Here is a 24228-nt window from a genome sequence, read left to right on the forward strand (position 1 = left end):
AGGTGCACCCAATATATAGAACCACCCCTCCGTGCCTGATGGTTTTGTATTATTAACATGGGCAGCTGACTCAAGCTGGATGGCAAGTGGCTTGGAGGCAGGGCCCCCACCCCAAGCTTCCTGGGGATTGCCACTGTGACATCATAATGTGTGCCTGCAAGAGGCAGCCACTTGGGCCATATCATTGGATAGCTGGATTCAAAGCAACTGACAATCAGAATGTCAGCTGCCAAGGGCTTCCAGTGGAACTGAGGGGTGCACAGTTTGTGCCTGGAAGCCAGCCTACCTGGCCACTCTCTCGAGGGGGCAGAAGGTTCACTGGGACCCACTTGGTGGACAACCCCTGCTACCAACTGGAGTACCTCAACTCAGCCTAGAGCAGAACTGTCAGTAAGTAACGCTCCCTCCCCGAGTTCCCAAACTTAGGGGCCCAGCTTAGAATGTAAAATTCACTGACTTGGTGGCTGTTTGGCAGGGTCAACATGAATCGCCAAAGCCGACTTCGTGGCGTAGGCATGAGAAGAATCAGTGTGAGTCAGTACCGAATCCCCTGGGCCCCATACCCCTTCCGTGTGGAACCACAGGCGGCCAGGGAAGGAGAAGAATGGGAGCAGGGAGAGCTACCTCATCAGAGGAGTCCTATCTACGTGCCACCAGAAAGTGAAAAGCCCGAAGACAATGTTATGGGTAAGGACATGCTCTCCCTCCTCGCGAAAGGGAGGTGGCTTCATATTTTTCCTCCTTGGTCCATAGGAAACTAGTCAGGAAACAAAAAGCAGAGCATATGATGGGCAGGACGAGGGTGAGGGATGAATATGGAAAGAGCAGGTTTCCTATCTGCCTCAAAGGACTGTCTGTCACAAGGAGCAAGGATGTAATATGTAAAAGCAACCCGAATCTAAGACAGGCTGCTGGGAACAGTAGGTGTTATTTACAAAATCGAATGCTTACAATAGGAAACACCGGGCGCCAGGTGCCATGGGAAACAGTGATGAATTCAACATCAGTTTTGACCCCAGAGGGCTGATAGTCTGATAGAGGGAAGCCAAGCTGTTAGGATGACTTCTGCGGGATTCAGAAAGATGACAAGAGCTCATAGGAAGATAGAAAAGGATAGGGGGCGGGGGCAGAAAGGCTGCCAATGGCTCCTGTCGTTCTGGTGTGTGTTGTGTCTCTCTCCCCCCATTTCTCACCTGCCATCTTAGCAAACCGGTGAGCTATAGGGTAATTCTCAGAAGGTGTAACAACACTGCGCTAGGAGAAATGGTTTTGAGAGAAGTTATCAAGTCTTGGTTTTAAAAAATAATACACACCTTGAGACAGTCTTAAGTCACCAAACTGACTTCCCTGCTGGAAGAGTCTTTCCCGCTGGAGGAGAATAAATGGTCTCGAGAGGGTGTTTTCAGGTTAGACCTTTCTCCTCCAAGTCTTCCCAGGACTTAAAGGGGCTACAACTGGGGAGGAGAGTCAGGGCACTGTTTACACAGCTAGCTCACTGCAGGGAAAAGGAGAATAAATGTTAAAGGTATAAAACGCAATCCATTCAGAGGCAGAAGGCTTCGTTTCAGTTAGGGCACTGGGATGGTGTGCGGCAGTGAGGCCTTGTGGGAGAGATGGGTGAGGAAGGGTGAGAGGGTCCCAAACAGTACTGCGTGCGGAAGACCAGTCACCGGCACTGGTGGGAGGCCATTCTCCAGCGCAGCTCTGTGTAAGAGATGGGCCTGGGAGGACGAGCAAGACCTAAAGCAGCGGTGAGGGCAGACGGGAGCGCAAGCTGGAGGGCTGGAAAGCAGTCACAGCGCAGGCCACAGTGCGGTCTTCCTTGCGTGGAGCCTGGCTTGGGGGGCTGGGACTGCCTACAGGGCGCAGGCGCAGACACGACCTCAGGGAAGAGGGCGGGACCACTTGCCAATTAGCGGGGGACGCCCGAGAGGGTGGTAGAGGCCGGGGCTGGGGGCCGTCTACCTTATTCTCATCAAACACTTCTGGGGCATATAATGAGCAAGACTGGGGTGAGGGATGAATACGGAGAGCGCAGGTTTCCTATCTGCCTCAAAAGATTGTCACAAGGAGCAAAGATATGATATGTGAAACCAACTCGAAACTGGAACAGGCTATTGGGAACAATAGGTGTTACTTACAAAATAAAGTGCTTACAATAGCAAACACCGTGTGGCAGTTGCCTCGGGAAACAAAGATGAATTTGAAATCGATTTCAATCTTAGGGAGCTGATTGTCTAATAGAGGAAAGTCAAACTGTTGGATGACTTCTGTATGATTCAGAAAGACAAGAGCTCATCGGAAAATAGAAGGGTTCCTGGCGAGGGGGAACCACAAATACTGCCAAACCCTCCTGTAATGTGATGGGGTAATTGTCAAAAGAAGGAACAGCGCTGTACTGGGAGAGTGGATTTTGGGGAACTTTTCAAGTCTTAATTTTTAAAAAGACACTCTTGGTTGGTATAGGCTTAAGTCACCATACTGCCTGTCTACCCTTGCCTGCTAGAGGAAAATAAATGCTAAGACTTTCTTCTCCAAGTTTTCCTAGCACTGTTCATACACATCACTTCAAGGAAAAAACGAGTGACTGTTAGATGCATAAAATGCAAGCCATTCAAAGGCAAATGGATTAGTTTTAGTTTCCCTGGGCGGGGAGGGTAGAGGATGGTGTGCGGCAGTGAGGCTTTGTGGAAGAGATGGGCGTGGGAGAATGTCTAACAGTGCAGAGGGCGGGGGCGCGCGGGGCCAGTCACAGGCGATGACACCCGGCGGCCTTCGCGGACCTGGCGAAGACTCCCAGCACGGGCCTGCCCCGGGACGCAGGCGCAAACGCCAGCTAGGGGCGCGCAGGCGGGGCTCACACCCGCGGGGCGGGAGGATGGGGAGCCGGGGGGCGGGGGGACGGGAGGATGGCGGGGTGGGGGTGTGGAGCAGGTCTCGCGAGGCCGCGCACCGGCTCGCGCGGGCCCCGAGCGCGCGGCGTAGCTGCCTGGCAGCAGGGGAAGTGGTGCTCGCGCCAAAGGACGTGTGTCTGCACTCGTATGGTCATGGAGGCTCCACCACCGCTGCTAGCGGCGCCGACTCCAGCCCTTGGCCGGGGCCGAAGGCTGCTGCTGCTGCCGCTGCTGCTGTTCCTGCTGCCAGCCGCAGCACTGCGGGCCTGGGAGGCCGAGGAGAGGCCCCGAACCCGCGAAGAGGAGTGCCACTTCTACGCGGGTGGACAAGTGTACCCGGGAGAGGCGTCCCGGGTTTCGGTCGCCGACCACTCCCTGCATCTCAGCAAAGCCAAGAGTAGGTGGTGCCACGCAAAGGTGGGGTTGACTGGTGGCAGAGAGAGGCAGGAGATGGGGCGGGCCGGGAGACACGTGTACGGAGGCTACCCGGGAACCTGGCTTGGGCGGTACCCCCCTGGGCTTCCTCGAGTCCCTCCCTGTGCGGGCGGGCTCTCTCCTAGGAAGCAGGAGAATGGAGGGGAGTTACACTCATCAGATTTTGGAAGTAGTGGTTACCCCAAAGCCGCAGATGAGGGAGAGAGTGGCCCCAGTCCTGGGCTTGCAGACATCGAGGATGTTGTGCAAACTGAAACACTTCCTCAAACATTGCAAAGCGCCCACAGCACATCACGTCTGTTTTCAAGTACTATTTCAGGGAATACATTGATGAGTTGAATAATGATTCACAGAAAGCTTAAACAGAAAAGTAGCCAAAACAAAATGCTCCGGAGAGCAAACGTTTCTTTTTTCTTTTTGTTGTTGTTGAGTCTTATAAAGACGATTAAAAGCCACCTTCCCCAAAATCTGTACAGTTGATGGGTATTCTTGTGTTTCTCAAAAATGAAGAACTTAATACAGGGCTTCTGGAGGCTTTTGGTAGGCAAAAAGGGGAAAAAGAGGTTGGAATTAATGCATGTGGGTTGATGATAAACCTCGTGGCAAATTTGTGTCCTGCCAAGTTGCCTTTTGATTATTTGCATTTCTGTCTAGTGTACACAGCTAATGGCCACTTTCAGGAAGGACACGTCAGATTAGATACTGAGAAAGTTGCAGCCTCCTGCTCTGCCTGTTAGGATGAGCCAAAAAGAAGTTGTCAGGGAAAAGGGATAAAGACTATCTCTCGCTTGCTTTTAAGCAACCTGCACTTCCTACGGATCATTTGACATTCTGTAGGTGTGTATTTCCTTTGATGGTTCAGTTACAGCATTTTCCATGCCCATATTCAGTGGGGAAAAAAAGTAACGCTTCACAGTTCTGAATGCCCAGTGGGGATGTCGTTATGACTTAGTATAGAGTGGGAGTGATAAATGAGAAAAACTGTTGTGCCTCCTTAAACATTTGCAGTTCTTTCCTACGGAAAGTTAACTCCATTTGAGTTTTTGTTTTTAAAAAGCCAGTCTTGCACTTTTAAAACCATACTATTTCCAATTCTCATTGGTTTTACTTGGCCTGGGAAGATGTTTTAAAATATGTCAGCCAGTTGTTTACTGGCATCACACATATTTCCCACAAGAAATGAATCACATCCAACCAAGTGTGCTCATGGAAGCAAAAAATAGTAGCAATAATAGCTTTCCTTTTACCAGAAAATTTCAAATTTTAGGTATATGCCACATTTCTGTGTCACGTGTAGGCTTATCTAGAATCAAAGATACAAGAATTTTTATTCATAAAATGGAGCCGTGAAGGCCATGATTTCAAATAAATTTTTTAACATGAAAACCTGTTCATGATTTACTGTTCCCTTTATAGAAAGTGGTTTGACATGATCCAAATTTGTATGCTTAAAAAAGACTGGAAGGAAAGACATCAAAATGTTAACAACAGTTAAAATGATGGGGGTTGTGGGAAGAGGGAATCTAAATATTCTTTATACTGCCCTGCATTTGCCAGAATCTGTTAATTATATGATTTATATTTGGTACAATTTTTGTTTGTTTTTTAACAGATGGCGAGAGGTTGCTTTGGAAATTTCGTTTATAGATTTTAGCAAAGTGATTGTATTCTTTGTGTTCTGTAAATTGTTGACAGCTTTTTCTTTGAACTAACACTGCAGTTCTTAAATCAAGACCCAAAATTTCCCAAATCAGAATTTTCAGAACAAAATTTATTTCAGATTTTTTCAGACTTGACTTTCCCAATATGCTGAAATCATTTAAGTAGGGTCATTGTAACAGATCATTACAATTATAACTTCCCATTTGAGTAGCATTTTCAGTAATGTATATAAAGTACATACAGTTCTGCTATCCACTTCTCCCTCCTGGTCTTTACCTAGGTAATTGGATAAGGATATTTCTGAAGTAGGCTGCTTGCTCAAGATAAGTAGCCACATGTTTATATATATTAACTTCACACAGAGAAATTCATATTATATTTCTCTATTTTCAGGGTGACCAAAAATATTGGCTATTATACAAAATGTAAGCCTTAATTTTTAGGAACCTTAGTCAAACCTAGAAGCAAGTATTGAATTCAATACAGGTAATGGTTCTGAAAGTTTAAGTGCTGTCTGAATGTGTTAACAACAGACCAAAGTACATTATCACAGTGGGCTGACTAGAATTACAGAATGACTGGACAAGAGAGCAGCACAAACTCTTCAATTTCTGTCAGGTCACTTGAAACCTGTTCAAGGGGTTCTCTTTTAAAGCCGTCTAGGAAAATAATCCCATGGTTTGGGATTTTGCAGTTCTGACCTGAGGCATTTGCAAATTTCCTGCTGCAGGTCCTCCATGTGTAAGTGAGAAACTGGACAAATGTTTAAATTAATACATCTACAGGACTGCCACTAGAGAAAGGAAAATCTAATTATTTGAAATGTAGGAAATTAATTAACGCGGAGGGGCTGCAGTGAAGAATCCAGTAGGAAATTGATTAACGCGGAGGGGCTGCAGTGAAGAAGCAGGGGTTCTGTGATCGTGAATAGGAAGGTCCTAGTGCTTGAATAGAAAAAAGTCATTTCATCCAATTGAAATTTAGCATTTCCTTGCTCTATGAACGTCAGCAACAAACCACATTAGCTTCAGCAGTCCCTGTTTGCACCTGTCACCAATAGACTCACAGATATCTTCATGTCACGTTATAGTTGTTACAGGTATCCTGAAACATCATTACACTTGTCACTATCTTGGGTAGTTATTAGATCACTGCCAGATCTTGCAGTTTTAAAATGTTAATAAAAGGGCACATGTATTACTATATCACCAATTTATTTTTTAATATTTCAATAATTGCATTTCAATGTAATTGGTTTCCTTTGTAATTCTGTTTTGTTTTACGCATTGAATAGCACTATTTTGAGAAAAAGCCCGTAAGGTTCACCAGACTGCTAATGAGGTCCAAAGGTTTAGAAGCCTTGATTTTTAAGGATTTCCTAAAGCTGTCTTTCTGTCTTTCCTCCAACTTTCTGTGTTACAGAACATCATATACTTTTCTTCCTTAGTTTCCAAGCCAGCACCTTATTGGGAAGGAACAGCTGTGATAAATGGAGAATTTAAGGAGCTCAAGTTAACTGACTATCGTGGAAAATACTTGGTTTTTTTCTTCTACCCACTTGATTTGTAAGTAATACATGTACACAGCTGCTAGTAAAACCTCAGTCATTATTCAAGAACATTAAATAGTTATACATATTTTACTTAGCTCTTGGTTCTTAAAAGGCAAGCTGCGGTACAGAATTTTTTCAAAAAAGTGACATCCATCTTATGTTTCAGAAGCACAACCATTGACCCCAAATACTTTACACTCAAAATGTAATCCTTAGAAAAAAGCTACAATTACATTCATGAAGCTATTACCACTAAGGCAAGAAAATGAATCAACATTTTAAAAAACATTTAATAGCAAGACTTATTCCATAAATCTTTTTTAATATATTTCCATTAACTAGAAAATCAGCCCTTTTCTCTAGTTGGTGATACCATTTAACTATGGTCTTACTATTTTTATTCTTTGCTGCATCTGTTGCTTTTGTATAAATTGAACACTTTCCTGAAAATATTGCATATGTTGAAGGAATAAAGCCTATTATAAATTATGGTTATTGGGGGGATTCTCTCTTTAACTCTGACATCACTTTTTAAGTAGTCAGAAAGTGACTCAAACTAAATACTACTTTAGTAGTATTAAGGATTTAATTTTATCCTGAGAATTTTTCAAATTCCTTGAAAATAAGAAACCAAAGAGAGGTATCCTTTTATCTTTTTTCTATTTGAATATATTTTTTGGTTACAAAAAGTAAGTAGAACATTTTTTCTTTGCCACTGTATATTAAGGTCCTTTCTCTATTAGGACTAATCTAGAACTATGTAACTAAAACTCACAAGGGGAATATACTTAAGCTCATCTCTATAGGTTGTCTCTAGGCCAGAGGTCTGCAAGTGTTTTCTGTATAGGGCCAGGTAGTAAATATTTTAGGCTTGTAGTGTTCTCTATTGCAACTACTCAACTGTGCCAGTGTAGCACAAAACCAGCCACAGACGACCCATAAGTGAGATAAGCTGGATTTGGCTTGTGAACTGAAGTTTGCTGGCCCCTACTTGTAATCCAAATAGGAATAATTCTCATAAAAATTAGTATATTGAGACTAAAACAAGTCATGAATCTGCACAATACATAATCTCTTAGATTAGTAAGAACTTGGGAGCATCTCTTTACTTGCTAGATGGGATGCTGCCCAATTCACGAATTGATTAATAAAACCAATTAGATCTTTAAATTTAAAAAAATAAATTAGAACTTCTTTATTTCTAGTCAACTTGTGCTGCGGCTTGACTAGCTAAAATGTATAACATAATTTCAAATAGCAGAAGTAGAAATTTTAATATATAAAAATTATAAGCCTTCTAAATTCATGTTAATTGTAAAACCAAAAAGTTAATAACATGTATGTTAAAAATATATGCTAAATCTGAATTTTGAAATTAGTCTAACATAACAGATAAATACCCTGTTTCTCCAGTGTTATTTGAAATTCCATAAAGAGTAAGACATATCTAATTAGAACATGATGTCAGCAATGGTCTTCTGCGGCAAGGAGCTAAGATAGCTTCTTTCTGTTGTTTCCATGTTATGCCAGACTGGACCTAGTTAGAGAAGGAAACATTCTTTAGTTTTCTGCCAGAACTTTTTCTCTGTCTTTACTAAGAAGTTGGGCAAATGTGTCTCTAGGTATCATTTCTTGGGGTAATAAGAAGGCAGGGACTGACCATTCCTACATTTTGGAAAATATTAAAAACACATATAGCCCAGGTTTCCAGGGATGTAATCTAGATTAGAACTGTCTGCTCTGCATACAGTAGTCCTCCACTTGAACAACTGAAACATTTGAAAAGCCTCTGTTGGGCTGTCTTATATTAGGAACTGGTCCTCTAAGTCTACGTTTTTGTGACTTTCTTGACCATGACACACAGGAAATACATTTTTCATTGCCGCCCAGTTCACTTACATATATGCTGGGGTAACATTCAGTCTGTATGCCCAGTACAGCCATGCTCATTAAAATACTGAGAAAAAAACTTCCATACCAGATGGTAAACAACCACTTTCCAAACCTCTCCCCAAGTTGTCCTTCCCACCTGGTCCCTTTTCAGAAATCTCTACAGCTAAAGCCAACATTGAGTTAAGGTTGTTAAATATTTTTAATATCACTGCTGAACACACACATATATACACTTGTACATATATATGTTTCATAACTTATCCTTACTATGTATGATGTATTCTCATATTTTCTATTTTACTTTTTTAAATGTTGGTTGAAACTCAGTAAAGTTGGCTTAAAGAGTCCCTACCACAGAGTGAAAAATACAACACTAAGGTAATAACCTCTAAACATGCTCTTCTGACAGCAGGACTGGGAAACAAGGTGGAAGGGGACCTTATCAAGAAAGGGAGGGGCATTGGGGGACATTTCCTCCTCTCCAAAATAAAGATGCATCTATCTCATAGGTTTGGTATAGGAATGTAAAAAAAATAGTGAAATGATGTAAAAATTTATATAGATCCTTTGAAAGCTGTAAAGCACTATATAAAGTATTATTAAATAAAAGCTAATAAAATGGAGGAGACTCTGCCGTAAGGGATAAGAAAACGTTGGTTGACAACTGATCCACTAAATTATAAAAATAAAATTTATTGAGATGTAATAGAGAACTCTGTAATATACATTTTTAAATGATACTTGATGAAATGACAGTCTTTTAGACTATTGTATCTTAAGATTCATCAATAAAATTGTTCTTTATTGTTTCTTTATTTTTTTTTATATACTTAAAGGTAGTTTGTAAAAACAGTCATGAAACTTCAGGTATACGCATATTTTGAGAATACTAAATTTATCTTTTTTTTTTTTTTTTTTTTTTTACTTTCAGCACTTTTGTGTGTCCAACTGAAATTATCGCCTTTGGTGATAGAATTGAAGAATTCAGAGCTATAAACACTGAAGTGGTAGCATGCTCTGTTGATTCACAGTTTACCCATTTGGCCTGGTCAGTATCTCACACTTATATTTTGTAGGGAAAAGAATGGATTTACTGTTAAATTATGGGCAGACAACTCAACATGATATAAATACAGTTATTTATCAGACAATTTGGGAATAGGTTTATCTGAGAGCTGCTAGTTCAATGAAGTTATGGTAAAAATGCATAAGGATTTTATAGGACATTTCAAAGTTGGGGGAAAAAAGTTCAATGCAAAAGAAGTAATAGCCATTGAAAAAATCACTGATGTGTATAATTTATTATCATAAATGTGGTAATCTTAATCCATAGGAAAAATCTTTAAAATACCATTTTTCTGTTAAAGAGTTCTCAAGTATTAAGTCAAAATCCAAATACCTTTCATAACTGCTTTTCAAGGAGCAGTAATTTTTAAATTAATTTTTAAAATTTCATTAAACATGAAAAAATATTCCACCTAATTCATTGCAAATACTTGCAGATTAAAGTGACAAAATATTTTTTGCCTGTCTGGCTACGATTTCAAATATTGAGAAATTTCATGCAGTGATGACAAAGGTGTGAAGGAATGGCACTCACATGCACAGTTGGTTCAGCATTTCTGGAGAGCAGTTAGGCTCTCATTTCAAAATTTGAAATGTGCACGTTGATGTGAGTTTTTAATTGTGTCCACAGTTTTGTGCACAGAATTTTACACAATAAAGATGGCTCAGAATTATTTTGCTTTTAAAACTTAATATTCAATTCATTAAAGTAACAAATTCAAAACAACTTCTTCTCCATTTAAAATTACATATATACATATACATATATGTATACAACTAACATTTTAATTGGTTCAGAAGCTACATTTTAAGTTTACATTCCCTTAAGTAATTAATTCACAAGTATTTTTAAAATGCAGTTAAATATGTAATGTATTTGATTTCCTTTAAGTATCTCAATTTTTAGACAAACTTTCCTGAGTACTTAATTCTTACAAATGTATTAAAGATGGTGTATCTTAAACCTTTTTAAAATGTTTCTTTACATTTATAAACTGAATAAAATTTCAAATTACATATTTTAAATTGGAGTCATAAGGTGAATCTGTTATGACAAATTAAACACTATACATAACTCAATATGCAAACAGGTACTGATTATTTCTTAATATAAAAATCTTAAACTATGGGTTCAATTTGCATCATCACTTTTATAGTAATTTTAAATCTTCATAGGCTTGAAACACAAATCCACTAAGGAGAAGAAATTGTATCATCCCAAATTATTCGGAATTGCCTTCCCAGGAATTTTGGGAAATACATTCTGAGTTGGATAGATGTCATATCACCCAGAGATTTCTACTTGGATGTCAGAACTGGGGCTGCAGGCATCTGGAGTAGCATTTCCCTATTTTTTAGCTGCTGTGTCCTGCCATTGGGCACCAGTCCACATCCCCTGACTTCAAGCTACAGAATACTTAAATCTGAAGACTAGTACATCTGAGATGATAACTTCTTTCACTGCTTCAAGGGGACTTTGCATTTGTGTCTCCAAATACTAAAATACCATCCAGTTGTGTTCTTCGTTTTACTCAAGGCCTTGTCTTGTGATCACAATTCTAAGATTATGCTTATGACAGTGCATCTTTTGATCCCTCAATTCCACTTCTAGGAATTAATCAGATGAATGTACAAAGTTGGGAATACAAGGATGTTTCCAGCAGTATTTATAAAAGCAAAAAAAAGCATGGAAATGGTTAAAATGTCTATCAGTAGAGATTAGTAAAATACAGTATTTCTGTACATCAACAATGTTTATCTCCATATTTAGTGTTTAAAGGATATTAGTATATCGTTAAGTGGGGGAAAAGGACAAGAAAATAGAATGTATATTTGCCTGTTTTTGTTAGAGAATGTGCATGTTGTGTGTTTGTTCCTATGTGTGCACATGCAGGGGAGAAGTGCTATTTTGATATATGCCATTTACTTAATTCTGAAGTAAATTTTCTGGGGTTTTTTTTTTTTGCAGGATTAATACCCCTCGAAGACAGGGAGGACTTGGGCCCATAAAGTTTCCACTTCTTTCAGACTTGACCCATCAGATCGCAAAGGACTATGGCGTATATCTGGAGGATTCAGGCCACACTCTTAGGTAGTTTTTGGTGGTTTTATGTTATGATAAATCCAAATATATCTGTAATCCTTGAAATGGCATTAGAAGATACAAGGTTTGATGAATATGATTTGCTCCATAAGCAAAAATGTTGTAAATACTGTTTCAAATAACTGGTGAGTGCCCTACATAAACTATGTGTCATAGACTGTCAGAGCTGGAAGATTATTTAGAAGTGCTTTGGCCAACCCTGTCATTCTGCAGATAAATCAATTCACAGAATTCCATGAATCACACAAAGTTATATAGTTAGTTACTGGCAGAGCCCACACCTGAACCCAAGTCCCTGAACGCCTTGTCCATTTCTTTCTCCTTTTTTCCAAACGGACTCCAGAAATGGTTTTTCTAAATACAAGTATCATAGTATTTAGCAAACCTGTGTCTTTGGAGTGGGAAAGATTAGGGAAATATCTTTCTAACCCAACAGCTTTCACTGTGTTACTTGAGCTAATAAATGCTAATAGAATTCTTTAAATAAAGGGAAATTTTAGCTTAAAACAGTTGTAATTTTGTTAGTTATATTGTTGATTTACTTTGCAGTGCTAATAGTTTCTTTTAATGTTTTTTGTGAAGGTATCAGTATTTTATAATCCTGTATTTTTTAGTAAGAGCTTTATTGATATATAATTCACATACCATACAACTCACCCATTTAAAGCCTACAATTCAGTGGCTATTAGTATATTCAGGGAGTTGTACAACCATCACCACAATTTTAAAACATTTTCATTACTCCCATACTGACGGTGCCTGCCGTCAAAGTCGAACAGTCTGAAGGGGAGGTGTGGAGCTGTTTATATGTACAACTCACTCTGAGAGGACGCCCCACGTTTGAGCGCCTGATGAGAGAACAAAAAACACAGACAACACAGATAGACAGACAATGGCTGCAGGCCCGATGTGGCGCAGCACCTTTATTTTTATACTGCCTTTCTTGGACCTCAGCCAAGTGCTATATTCATCTTTCCCTTCTCAGTGGGGGCAGGCCAGAAGCAGGGGTGGTGTTTTCACACATCCTCAAGGTCTCCCTATTTTCAGAGTGAGGAGTCTAGGCTCATCTTCGAGGACAAGATATGTTTTTGTGGGCAGATAACTTCCAAGGACTGCACTGGTTGCTCTCAAGCTTGTGCTTTCCCGTGCTGCGATCAGACATGGGGGAAGGTGCTTTCCCATTCTGCCTGCAAACATGTGAGAAGACAAAGGCCGTCCCCAACACCATACCCATTGGCAGTTACTACCTCTTTCCTCCAATCCTCCACCCCTGGCCTGAGGCAACCAGTAATCTGCTTTATGTCTTTATAGTTGCCTATTCTGGACATTTCATATAAATGGAATCCTACAATATGTGCTCTTTTATGACTAGCGTCTTCCACTTAGCACAGTGTTTTCAAGGTTCATTCATGTTGTATCACCTATCACTACCAACAGGTTTTTTTTTTTTGTACTTGCCAAGTAATGTTTTCTGCTTTCACAGTTTATTACAAAGTTAATTGCCGAAGAGTAAATAAGCCACTAAAAAGATTGAGGCCATTTTAAAATTTGGAATTATTTGAACATTAACCAAGTAAAATTATCTACCATTAGCTATTTTACATGATTTGAACCAATGGTTTCTTTTTTAAGTAATTTTTTTCATCAAAGTAATGCCTACACATAGTTTTTAGAGGTGAGATTGTCTTAAGCCATAGACCCCTGCCTACTCCTAGCCCTCCCCCTTGGAGGAAGCTATTTTCAACTCTTTAGCTACTGCTTTTACTATTTCTCTCCCTATTTCTAAATATTATCTTATACCCTTTCTGGATTTATCAATTTTGATATGATTTATCATAGTACAGAAGACTTTATCTTTCTGACACGATCCCCAAACTTACCTGCCCAGTATATGTCACAATTTTGGATGAGGTCAATTTATATAAATATTGTTCACTGCTAAGTTCTTAAGTATGGTGTGCTAGGGATTACATTTTCCTTCTGGTAAACTTCGAATTTCGTATAGTTAAGAAAGTACTCCATTTTTTTAATTCCCTTTTCTGTATACATATCACTGATTCTTCCTAAACTCCCTAGCTGAACTATAACCCCTCTAAGTACTGCATTTTTCCTCTGTCATTTGTTTTTTCTGGAAACCTCCATCCTCCTATTTCAGACTGACCACCCTCTGGGCCTGCCACATAGCTGTTGTCCTAGCACTTGACACACCAACATCCTGGGACTTTCGCCTCTTCTCTGTTAGTGCCCAGTACTCTGGCTCTCATGCCTCCTGCCATTTTTAGTTAGTTCCTTGCTTTGGTGAAACACATCCTCATAGCTTCCTAATAAAAGGTCAATGGAAGGTAAAATACTTGAGGTCTTCCAAGTCTGAAAATGTTTTTATTCTGCTCTCTTGTTTGATGAATAATTTGGGTAGGTATAGAATTCTAGATTGAAAGACATTTTCCTGCAGACATTTGATAGCATTGTCCTGCTATCTTTAGCTTCTGAGATTGTTATTGAGATGTCTGTTGCCATTTTAATTCCTGATTTTTTAATAAGAATGAACTGTCTCTTCTCTGTGGAAAAGACCACATACATATTACACCAAGTATGGCAAATGTCTGTCTCAAAGTCTACCAAAGACACAGTTCACAATTAATTAAAACAAAACAGGAGCTAGAATTTGCTACCAAAGAAAAGCAGATTTTGTTTTTGTGTGGTAGGTGTTGGTATGATGTATGTTATAGAGGCAAGCTCAAAATTTTAGATCAGGCTCACTTACTTCAGAAAAGACTTGATCACCATTGACAGCAGTTTTCAACTGTAAAAGTAGCTACATGAAAGAACACCCATATGAATAATAATTAACAGTTTTGCCTGAATTTTGCCAAGTTGACTGAGTCCAAGAAGAGTAAACCCTAGTTAGTTCAGACATCAAGTTGCTCATTCAAAATACATATTTTAAGATAAGCAGGAACACTTTAATAATGTTTAATATGATTATGAAACAATATTTCATTTAATAGATATGTAATTCTATAAACTTATTAAAATGTATCTCATTATTATTTATACTACTTGTATACAAACAGTTAGCCCTAGTATCTGAGATCTTTTTCTAATCCAAAGTAAACATTAGACTTAAATCCATATTGACTTTAATAGACAATAAAGTCTTTTGAAAATTTTTATCTCTAATCTACTTTAACTCTTGCCATGCCACCCCATCTCAATAGGTCATTTAAGTTCAACTATTCATTATTACCCAGGCTGTAAAAGTGAATCACACATACAGAGATTTACAGGGAAAGGTTTCCTTGCTTACATTGGTAACCTAGTCTTTTTCCACCATTGAAAAGTAAACACAAAGGCATTTTAAACAGCCAATGATAAAAAAAGATCACTCCTTCACCCGGAGAAAGGTTTTGTTATGTAGTTTCATCATTTCATTGACATTGCAGTAAAATCCCAAATACTAGTACACGTGAAGATTCAACTGTAAATACTATAGTACATTTCATAGACAAAAACAAAATTTTAAAGCTACCATTTAACAGTGATAATCCCAAATTATAGAGTAGATAAATGTGAGTATGGGGTGGGGGTAGCTACACATATGCACATGTGTGTACCAGTCAAGTAAGTAGGTAGGGTGTTTTTGGTTCTATGTAACATCTTTCTTTGTGGATGGTACAGGGATTCACATTAACTAATGCTTGTCTTAAGATGAAATGGCCTCACCTCTACCACTCTTGTGTTTTACAGAGGCCTCTTCATTATTGATGACAAAGGAATCCTAAGACAGATTACTCTGAATGACCTTCCTGTGGGGAGATCGGTAGATGAGACCCTGCGTTTGGTGCAAGCATTCCAGTACACTGACAAACATGGAGAAGGTACCCTTTCTGTCTAAACATCATATAGATTTGGGACTCCTCAGTTTGAGAGATAGCAGCATAATTAGTCTGGTTCCTTACCCTAAAAGTAATGTGGATTGTTCCAAAGTCTTCTGTGTGTTTTCAAATTATTAGCCAATCTTTTTGCAGACTAAATTATTATTTAAAGTGCTTTTAACAAAATATCACTAATATATTCTACTTACTGAGTAAGACGAAAAAGTTATTTGCCTACTCCTTTTGGATAAGCTCAAAAAGTTTCTGCTACTGCAATTTTTCAAATTATGTTTCTATAAACTTAAAATATGCCAATCTGGCACTATTTAGTAACATAGGTTTTACTTGCATGTTTACGTTATTTGATTTAGCTTTTTTCCTCAAAGTAAATTAGTTATCCTCAAGGTTGTGCAGTGTCACACTAGTCATCTATCAGTTCATCCTTTCACTCCTTTGCAGTACTTAAACAGAAAAGGTCAGATTTTACTAAAATAGAACATATGTTATATGTTTCTTTCAAAAGGGTAACTCAATGCCTGGGTCAGAGTGCATTCTAAACTAAGGGGAAATCCTACTACCTGAATAACTGTAAAGTCTCTTTTCACAAACAGCAAACCATGGCATTAGTATAAAATACTGCAGGAAACGAGATAAGCTTTCCAGAAGTGTATGTAAATTCAGGGAAATTTTGCCATGCCCAGACCTCTGAGTTCACCAAGATTCCCAAACTTTCCATCTTTACTTGATTTGGTTTCTTATATTGTAAGTAAACATAACTGACAAAAATGAAAATAGATGAGCTGCCTGCTGATAAGCTCCATGACTAAAATTCTATGCAAGAGGCACACTAACAGAAGTCGTGTTCGGTAGCCTAGAAATGGTCTCATTAATAGAGGCTCTATTTTCATTTTCATTTGGGAAAAGAAAAGCCAAGAGTTGTTTAAGGGAACCAAACTCTGTTTTTAAACTGTCTTTTACTAATTTTTGTTCCCTTTTACTAATTTTTGTTCCCTTCAGTCTGCCCAGCTGGTTGGAAACCTGGTAGTGAAACAGTAAGTCACATTGATTTTTCTGTTGAGGGGATGGCTGGGGCCAATTTAAAATGCCAACCATAGGATAATCTTTCCTTGTATCAGAACTGTCTTGATTTTGTAAATGAAGTAAATATTGCTAGACAGAAATCATAAGAGTACTAGCATTCTTTGGACGAGGGGAAAAGCTGAAATGAGAAAGCAGAATGTGGGGCTTAATGCCATGACTTTTAAAGTCAAGTGTCCACAGAAATATGATTTGTTTTAAAAAAACAGAGAGAACCAGCAGAGAATTGGCAGAATAAATGTAGAGGTCTTAGAGATCATATATAGAATTTCCTCCTACATTGTGGGCAAAGGAAACAGTCAAGCAAAACCTTTCTATGTATAGTAAAAAACTGGAGAAATTCTGGCTTAATTAACATTGAAGCTAATGATTATCCTCCCTTCATTTGAAGGAAGCAAAGATTGAAACAAGGAGGCTGTATAACACTTGATGTAGTGTCTGGCCAGAATATAATATGGAAATTTGCTTGAACGTTTTTAAAATAACATGTTTATCTTCTAACAGTCAGGAGTTTTACACAAACTGTAGTTAGGAAACTGAAAAATACTATGGCATTGGAAGAATAAATCATTATCTTAGGATCAAAGAAAAATGTAGACTCCTAATAAGACTTTCTTCCTTAGCAAACCAGAAAAAAGTACCATTAGCTATACATATAAATGATAAGAGGTAGAGTTCACTCTGCAACCTCACTCAGACTAGGTCAAGTAACATTGCACTGATTTGTGAACCAGTTTTTGATGGGTTTGCAAAATAGCTTTGCCTTTGTGGGTCAAAGTTAATGTTACAATACAAACTTACTCACCTCTACATAGATCTGATGGATCTCAAAGGGGATTTGAACTTAGGCATTAAAGGTACTTTAAGCACTAGGTACTTTAATATACAAATTAGTCATTAGGTTAGTTTACAATTATTGTGACTGTAATTCTAAGACTTGCAGATAGAAATATTAATCAGAAGCTGCAGGAATCACCTGAGAAGCCTTAAAAAGCATTTCTGAATAAGTCTTTGATGTAGGAGGCACTTCCCCCGCTGCACCTATAGCAAAACCAATAGTGACTGATGAACAACATCACCATCAGTCATGGGCGTGTGCTAAGAGATCAGTAAGAGCTTCCAGGAAGTACAAATTAACTACAAAGGTATTATAGGATGAGTATTTTACATTTCAGAAACATGACTATCCACTTCAGTAACTTCCATAGGGCCATAAACCCCTTTGAGAATCTAATGAAAACCACTGGATTCTCCCTCAAGAAAAATGCACATGTGTTATCACATACTGTGTTTGGGCACTCTTCTTTTATTCCCAGTTTTATTGGGGTATACTTAACAGACAATTATATACACTTAAAGTATATAACATGATGATTTCATATATATATACGTTGTGAAATGATTACCACAATCAGACTAACAAATCCATCACCTCACATTTTTTTGTTTGGTGAGAAGGTTGAAGATCTGCCCTTTTAGCCAATTTCAAGTATACAGAACAGTTATTATTAACCATAGTCTCCATGTTGCACATTAGATCCCCAGAGCTTAACTCCCCTTAATGAAAGCCTGAGTTCAACTGGTAGCGTGAGTGGAGAGCAGACCCCAGAGAGCCCTGAGCACCCCCACCGCTGTGGTCACCAGCCTAGTTACTGTCACACCCCCGGGAGGAGCCACAGCTGCTGCAGCTGCCCCAGTCACCATCAACACAGCCACTAGCAGCGGGGCTGAGACCCAGCAGCCACCTGCCGAGTGCTGTCCGCACCAAGCCCGGCACCATGGGCAGTGGCACAGGGAGCAGCGGCCTGGAGGCCTCGCAGCTAGGGCGCCTGCCAGTGGGAACAGGAAAATCACCCCACGAAGGTCCTAGGAACAGTGAAATGGTTCAAAAGAAACGGATATGGTTTCATCAACAGGAATGGCACAAAAGAGGTTGTATTTGTACAGAAGACTGCCATGAGGAATAACCCTGGGAAGTACCTTCACAAGGTCGCAGATGGAGAGACTGTGGAGTCTGATGTTGTTGAAGGAGAAAAGGGTGTGCAGGCAGCAAGCAAACTTGCCTTGTTCCTGGTCCTGGTGGAGTTCCAGTGCAAGGTGGTAAATAGGCAGCAGGCCGTAACCATTATGGATGCTACCCATGTCACAGGGGGCCTCCTCGCAATCACCAGCAGCATGACCAGAATGGTGGGAGAGTAGTGGAAAGACGGAGGGATGGGAGAGTGCTCCCAAAGGCCAGGCCTAACAGTGCCAGCCCTACCGCAGCCGACTGCCCACCTTACTACACACGGAGACCCTATGGGTGTCAACCACAATATCCCAACCCCCCTGTGCAGGGAGAGATGGAGGGTGCTGACAACCAGGGTGCAGGAGAACAGGGTAGGCCAGTGAGATAATATATATCGGGGTTACAGACCATGATTCCATAGATGTCCTTCTCGCCAAAGACAGCCTAGAGAGGACAGCAATGAAGAGGATCAGGAAAATCAAGGAGGAGACCTGAGGTCAGCAGCCACCTCAGTGTTGCTACGCTGCAACTTCTATTAACCGACGCAGATGCCCAGAAAACACTAAACCACAATATGGCAAAAAGACGCAGCCGATCCACCAGCTGAGAATTCTTCGGCTCCCAAGGCAGAGCAGGGCAGGGCTGAGTCAATGCTGGCTTACCGTCTCTACCATCATGCACTTTAGTCATCCAACAAGAAAAATGAATATGAAGTTCCAGCAATAAGAAATGAACAAAAGATTGGAGCTGAAGGCCTTAAGTGCTTGCTTTTTGCCCATTGACTAGATACCTAGAACTAATCTACGTTAACTATGCAGCATGAGGTTTTTATTATTTTTACCTAAAGATGTCTCTTTTTTGTAAGGACAAACATTATTTTTTTCTTTAAAGCCTGGTTTTTCTCAATACATCTTTAAAGGTTTTTAAATTTTTCATATCTGGTCAAGTTGAAATTTTTAAGAACCTCATTTTTAATTTGTAATAAAAGTTTATCACTTGATTTTTTCAAAAAAAGTCAACAAACTGCAAGCACCTATTAATAAAGGTCTTAAATAATTGCCTTTGTGTATTAAAAAAAAAACGTAAAGCTCATACCCTTTGAGCAGCATCTCCCCACTTGCCCCACCCCGAGGCGCCGACAACCACCAATTGACTCCGTTTCCATGGGCCTTCTTAGACATTTCTTGAGTACCTGCTGTATGGCAACCGTTCAAACTGTTCTCATAGCCAGATGGTATTTAGTAAACATCACAGCCAAGGTCTCTGCCCTCAGAGCTACATTCTCATTTTAGATTGTGGCAAATGCTTTTAGGAACAGGTTGATGAGAGATGACAGGATAGTGCCTGGGGTGGGGATGAAGCGTCAGAAAAGACTTAATGACATTTGCGTTGAAAGGTGAGTGAAGAGAGGGCGCCAGTCATTCCTCCAGCAGTGTAGAGAGAGCAGCGCGGGCAGCGGCCCTGAGGCAGGAACCAGTTTAGCATGTTCAAGGAAGACGAAGGGGGCCGGAGCAGCAGGAACAGCATTAGCTACTGAGCAGTGGGATAGGAAGCCCCAGTCACGGGGCATGGAGAGCTCAAGTACAGCAACCTGACTGAGCAATGTGGTGTCACCGGAGACCACAGTGGGGCAGCAGCTAGTGTGGAGTGGTTTCAGGATAGGGGCAAGGGCAGGATGAGGGAAAGGAGATGAAGTATAAGCAACTAGTTGAAGAAATAGAGCTGTGATGGGAAGAAGGAAAGTAGCTGGAGAGGTAAGGTGTAGGCTCAAAATGGTTTTGTGTTGTTTCTTTGAAGATACATGAATGTTTCATTTCCACCTCCCTTTGAGTGTTTGTTCACTCACTGAATAGTTAGTGAAGGTAATACTTTATGTTGTATTTGAGTATTTTTTTACTTTGCAGTTTGAGATTAAAAGGTTGCATTCTGGGCCTTCAAAAAATCCATGTGACAGATAAAGAAGATAGCGTACATATATAATGGAATATTACTGAGCCATAAAAAAGAATGAAATATTGCATTTACAACAGTATGGATGGATCTAGAGGTTATTATGCTCAGAGGAAGACAAAAGTCATCCGCTTTCCCTTGTATGTGGAATTTTTTTTGGTATCATTAATCTACAATTACATGAGGAACATTATGTTTACTAGACTCCCCCCTTCACCAAGTCCCCCTTGTATGTGGAATTTTAAAAAAACAAAACAAAATAAACAGGCTCATAGATACTGAAAACAAACTGGTGGTTGCCAGAGGAGGGGGTGAGGGGTTAGATGAAATAGGTGAAAGGGATTAAGAAGTACAGTCTTTCAGTTGTAAGTCATAGGGATACAATGTATAGCATAGGGAATATAGTCAATATTGTAATAACCTTGTATGGTGACAGATAACTACATTATGGTAATCATTTTATAATGTATATAAATATTCAATCACTATGTTGTACACCTGAAACTAATATTTTATGTCAATTATTCTTCAAATAAATTAGAAATCCATTTTGAACACTGCCCCCATTTCAGATTATTGTGCTATGCCAACATTTAATCAGCAGATGATTTCAAAAATACATTAACATCTGTACCCATGCTCTCTTAATGTCTTTGATTTAATTAGATCATACCTGAAGATGCCATGAAAGCCTGGTGGCCTAGAGAAGAGCTGTAAGTACATTTTGGGGTGCTTGAGTACAGATGTTAATTTATTAACAAATTATTTGCCTTGTGGAATAGGTGAGGTTAGTAGGTGAGAGAGAGGTGCCTCTCTCTGTATAAAATTTGAGACACAAAATTTATCTTTAGTCAAGAGATGGACAACTAATGTCAGGCTTTTAAAATGAAGTTTTCAAATACCAATCTTAAGAGATATGTGCAAAGCTACATTCACTGCAGCATTACTTTACAATTGCCAAGATCTGGAAGCAAACCTAAGTGACCATCAAAAGATGAGTAGATAAAGAAAATGTATGTGCATGCATGCACACACACTATGGAATATTACTCAGCCATAAAAAAGAACGAAATCCTGCCAGTTGTGACAACATGGATGGACCTACAGGGTATTATGCTAACTGAAATAAGCCAGGCAGAGAAAGACAAATACCGCATGATTTCACTTATATGTAGAATCTGAAAAACAAATGAACAAACAAAACAGAACAGAGTAGGGTACAGAAAAGGATGGTTGCAGAGGAGAGGGAGGCTAAAATAAATGATAAAATAGGTGAAGGGAATTCAAGGGTACAATCTTCCAGTTGTAAAATAAGTCATGGGGATGTAATGAACAGCATAGGGAATACAGTCAATAATATCACAGTAACCTTACATGGTAACTAGACTTATTGTGGGGACCATTTCAGAAGGTATAAAAATGTGGAATCACATGATGTACACCTGAAACAAATAGGATATTGTGTGTCAATTATACTTCAGTTGAAAAATAAAATTTTTAATGAATAATTTGCTTTTTTTTTAAACAGATAATCCCAGATCCAGCTGGAAAACTGAAGTATTTTGATAAACTGAACTGATAAGACTTCTTCAGGTTATGATGCTTGAAAGGTCTCCATAAAGTTCACCATGTTAATGCCACATTGTGTTACAGTAGTAATTTCTTGAAGAATATAAAAGTCCATGGCAGGGTCCAAAGACACTAATGTCGAAAGATAGGCAATTATTCTCTGTGTTTCCAAGAAATATCAGATTGAATCAAACACATACTCATGATAACAACTAACATTTACAGAGTACATGCCATGTGCCTGCCATGTTAGGCAGGCTAGGTACATACTTCATTTAATCCTCACAACAATGCTTTGAGTTCTTCATTTTACAATAATGCTTTGAGTTCTTTATTTAAGAAGACTGAATCTCAAATAAATTATTTATCCAAAGTCATACAGCTAGCTAGCAAAGTAGAATCAGACTTTGAACCCACATAGCCTATTACTAGTTTCTGGGCTCTTGAACACTCCACTGTTGCTCACCTTCCTGTACCTTTGGAGGTGGCAGGAAAGAATAGGTTGTAAGCAACCACCTTGCATGGATCTGTTAGGGACAACTGACCCCTTTTCTCTAAATTCACATTTTGCAGCTTGTACCAAATTTATAAGTAACAACTTATATTTAACAAATAAACGTGGAATACTTAAATACATGTAGCTAGCTCCTCACTATTGACCACTATTGAACTGAGCTCCGGTGCTACTTCATCACCCCATTTACCACCTCAATGTGGCAGTGACTTTATTGTAATTATCTACAGACATGCCATGCAGTTTTAGGACTTGGTATCCAAGAGAATTTGCCTCATCCCATCTTACATGCTAATCCCCTCAACACTCACAAAAAGCCTCTCAACCCTGGAGGAGACTGCCACTAGATTTGGGGGTATTGGTCTCCTGGCTGACACTTGAGTTCTGTCATACATGTTAGGTGATAAGTGACAGGCATGTGTACATGGACATGGGACTCCAACTGCCAGTTATAACCCTTTGCTACAGCAAGTATGTTCTAAATGCTTGCTTACAGTTGAAATTTTAGAAGCCAACCTATTAGTAAAGTTGGAAGACTGCTAGTACTTTAGTGTTCAAACAGGTCTGTGACAATCTTGTTAATCAATATTTCTAATACAATTGAAATCCTATTGTCAGATTTCCTCTTTCCTATCTGAAAAGTACTAATTTTTTATTCATGGAGTAAGCCTATATCTTAATAGTTTCAGTTCTTTGGAGCTTTTCTAGCCTCATGTGTGTTTTAGGTTTGTTTACAAGGAGGACAGTTATTTTTAGATCCATTTGAAAAAGCCAGTAATTAATGTTTCATTCAACATTCAGCAAATATTGATCACCTACTCTATAAACACTTAGCATATATCGAGTAATCAAAGACAAATATCTGCCCTCAGAGAGCTCAGTATTTGATTACTGAGGCAGATGTTCATAGTGTAGTAATTTCTGGGCACCTACAAATAAGTGAAGATACATCCTAATGCACCACCTTCATATTACCTGGGTAAATAGGACCATAAGCCTATGAATGAAATAGCATTAAGTGCATTCCTTCTCAGTGCCTTTGACAAACTATCCCTTCAAACAGCTGACTTCTGAAAGTCCACAGGTCCAAAATTAAATCCTAAAGACGATTTCAAGAAGTTTTTTACAGAAGACTCATAAAAGAGTTCAGAAAGGAGTCCATTGCCTTAGAGGGGAAGATGGACCCTGGATCTGATGGGGATGCAGCTAGAGACCTGTTCCGGGAACATCCTGACCTACCTAGAGCCTGTCTCAACTGGAGGCACTTTGCCCCAGAGGACATGGTAATGTCCAGAGATGTTTTTGTTGTCGCAAGTGTAGGACTGCTACTGGCATCGAAATCATGCATTGGTTCATATGGAAAATATTACCTACACATGTGCAAGCTACTTTTCTAGGCAATACAGATAAAAAGATATGACATAATCCCTTCCCTCAAGAAGCCCAGTCCCCCAAATGCAAGCATGTAAAGAGAGTAACACATGCCAAATGCACAGACACCTGTGATGGCTCCAAGGCAAAGAAGAGCAACTAGAAGATAAGGATAAAAGAAACTGTCCCAAGGGAGGGGAGTGTAAGCCCACTTCCTACTCCTCCACTAAAGGCCACA

General features: G+C 39.4%; 1 protein-coding gene and 1 pseudogene across 4 annotated transcripts; both read left to right on the plus strand.

The window, feature by feature from the left end:
- Positions 1–238: 238 nt before the first annotated feature.
- On the plus strand, positions 239–22176 carry PRDX4 (peroxiredoxin 4). 4 transcript variants are annotated; one of them, XM_073227968.1, is made up of 8 exons: positions 239–390; positions 476–687; positions 6439–6556; positions 9368–9484; positions 11471–11593; positions 15353–15483; positions 16498–16532; positions 22065–22176. In XM_073227968.1, exons 2-8 carry the CDS (start codon positions 483–485, stop codon positions 22113–22115), a joined length of 780 nt encoding a protein of 259 aa, XP_073084069.1. In that variant the 5' UTR covers positions 239–390; positions 476–482; the 3' UTR covers positions 22116–22176. The 4 variants fall into 4 exon arrangements, with proteins under 4 accessions (XP_073084069.1, XP_036878342.1, XP_036878341.1 ...); XM_037022447.2 differs by lacking the exons at positions 239–390; positions 476–687 and adding exons at positions 2928–3311; positions 21203–21249 and having other exon boundaries at positions 6414–6556; XM_037022446.2 differs by lacking the exons at positions 239–390; positions 476–687 and adding an exon at positions 2929–3311 and having other exon boundaries at positions 6414–6556.
- Positions 18170–20354, plus strand: LOC118973150 (Y-box-binding protein 1-like; annotated as a pseudogene).
- Positions 22177–24228: the final 2052 nt, after the last annotated feature.

The sequence above is a fragment of the Manis javanica genome, chromosome X (assembly GCF_040802235.1).
Source record: "Manis javanica isolate MJ-LG chromosome X, MJ_LKY, whole genome shotgun sequence".
NCBI lineage: Eukaryota > Metazoa > Chordata > Mammalia > Pholidota > Manidae > Manis > Manis javanica.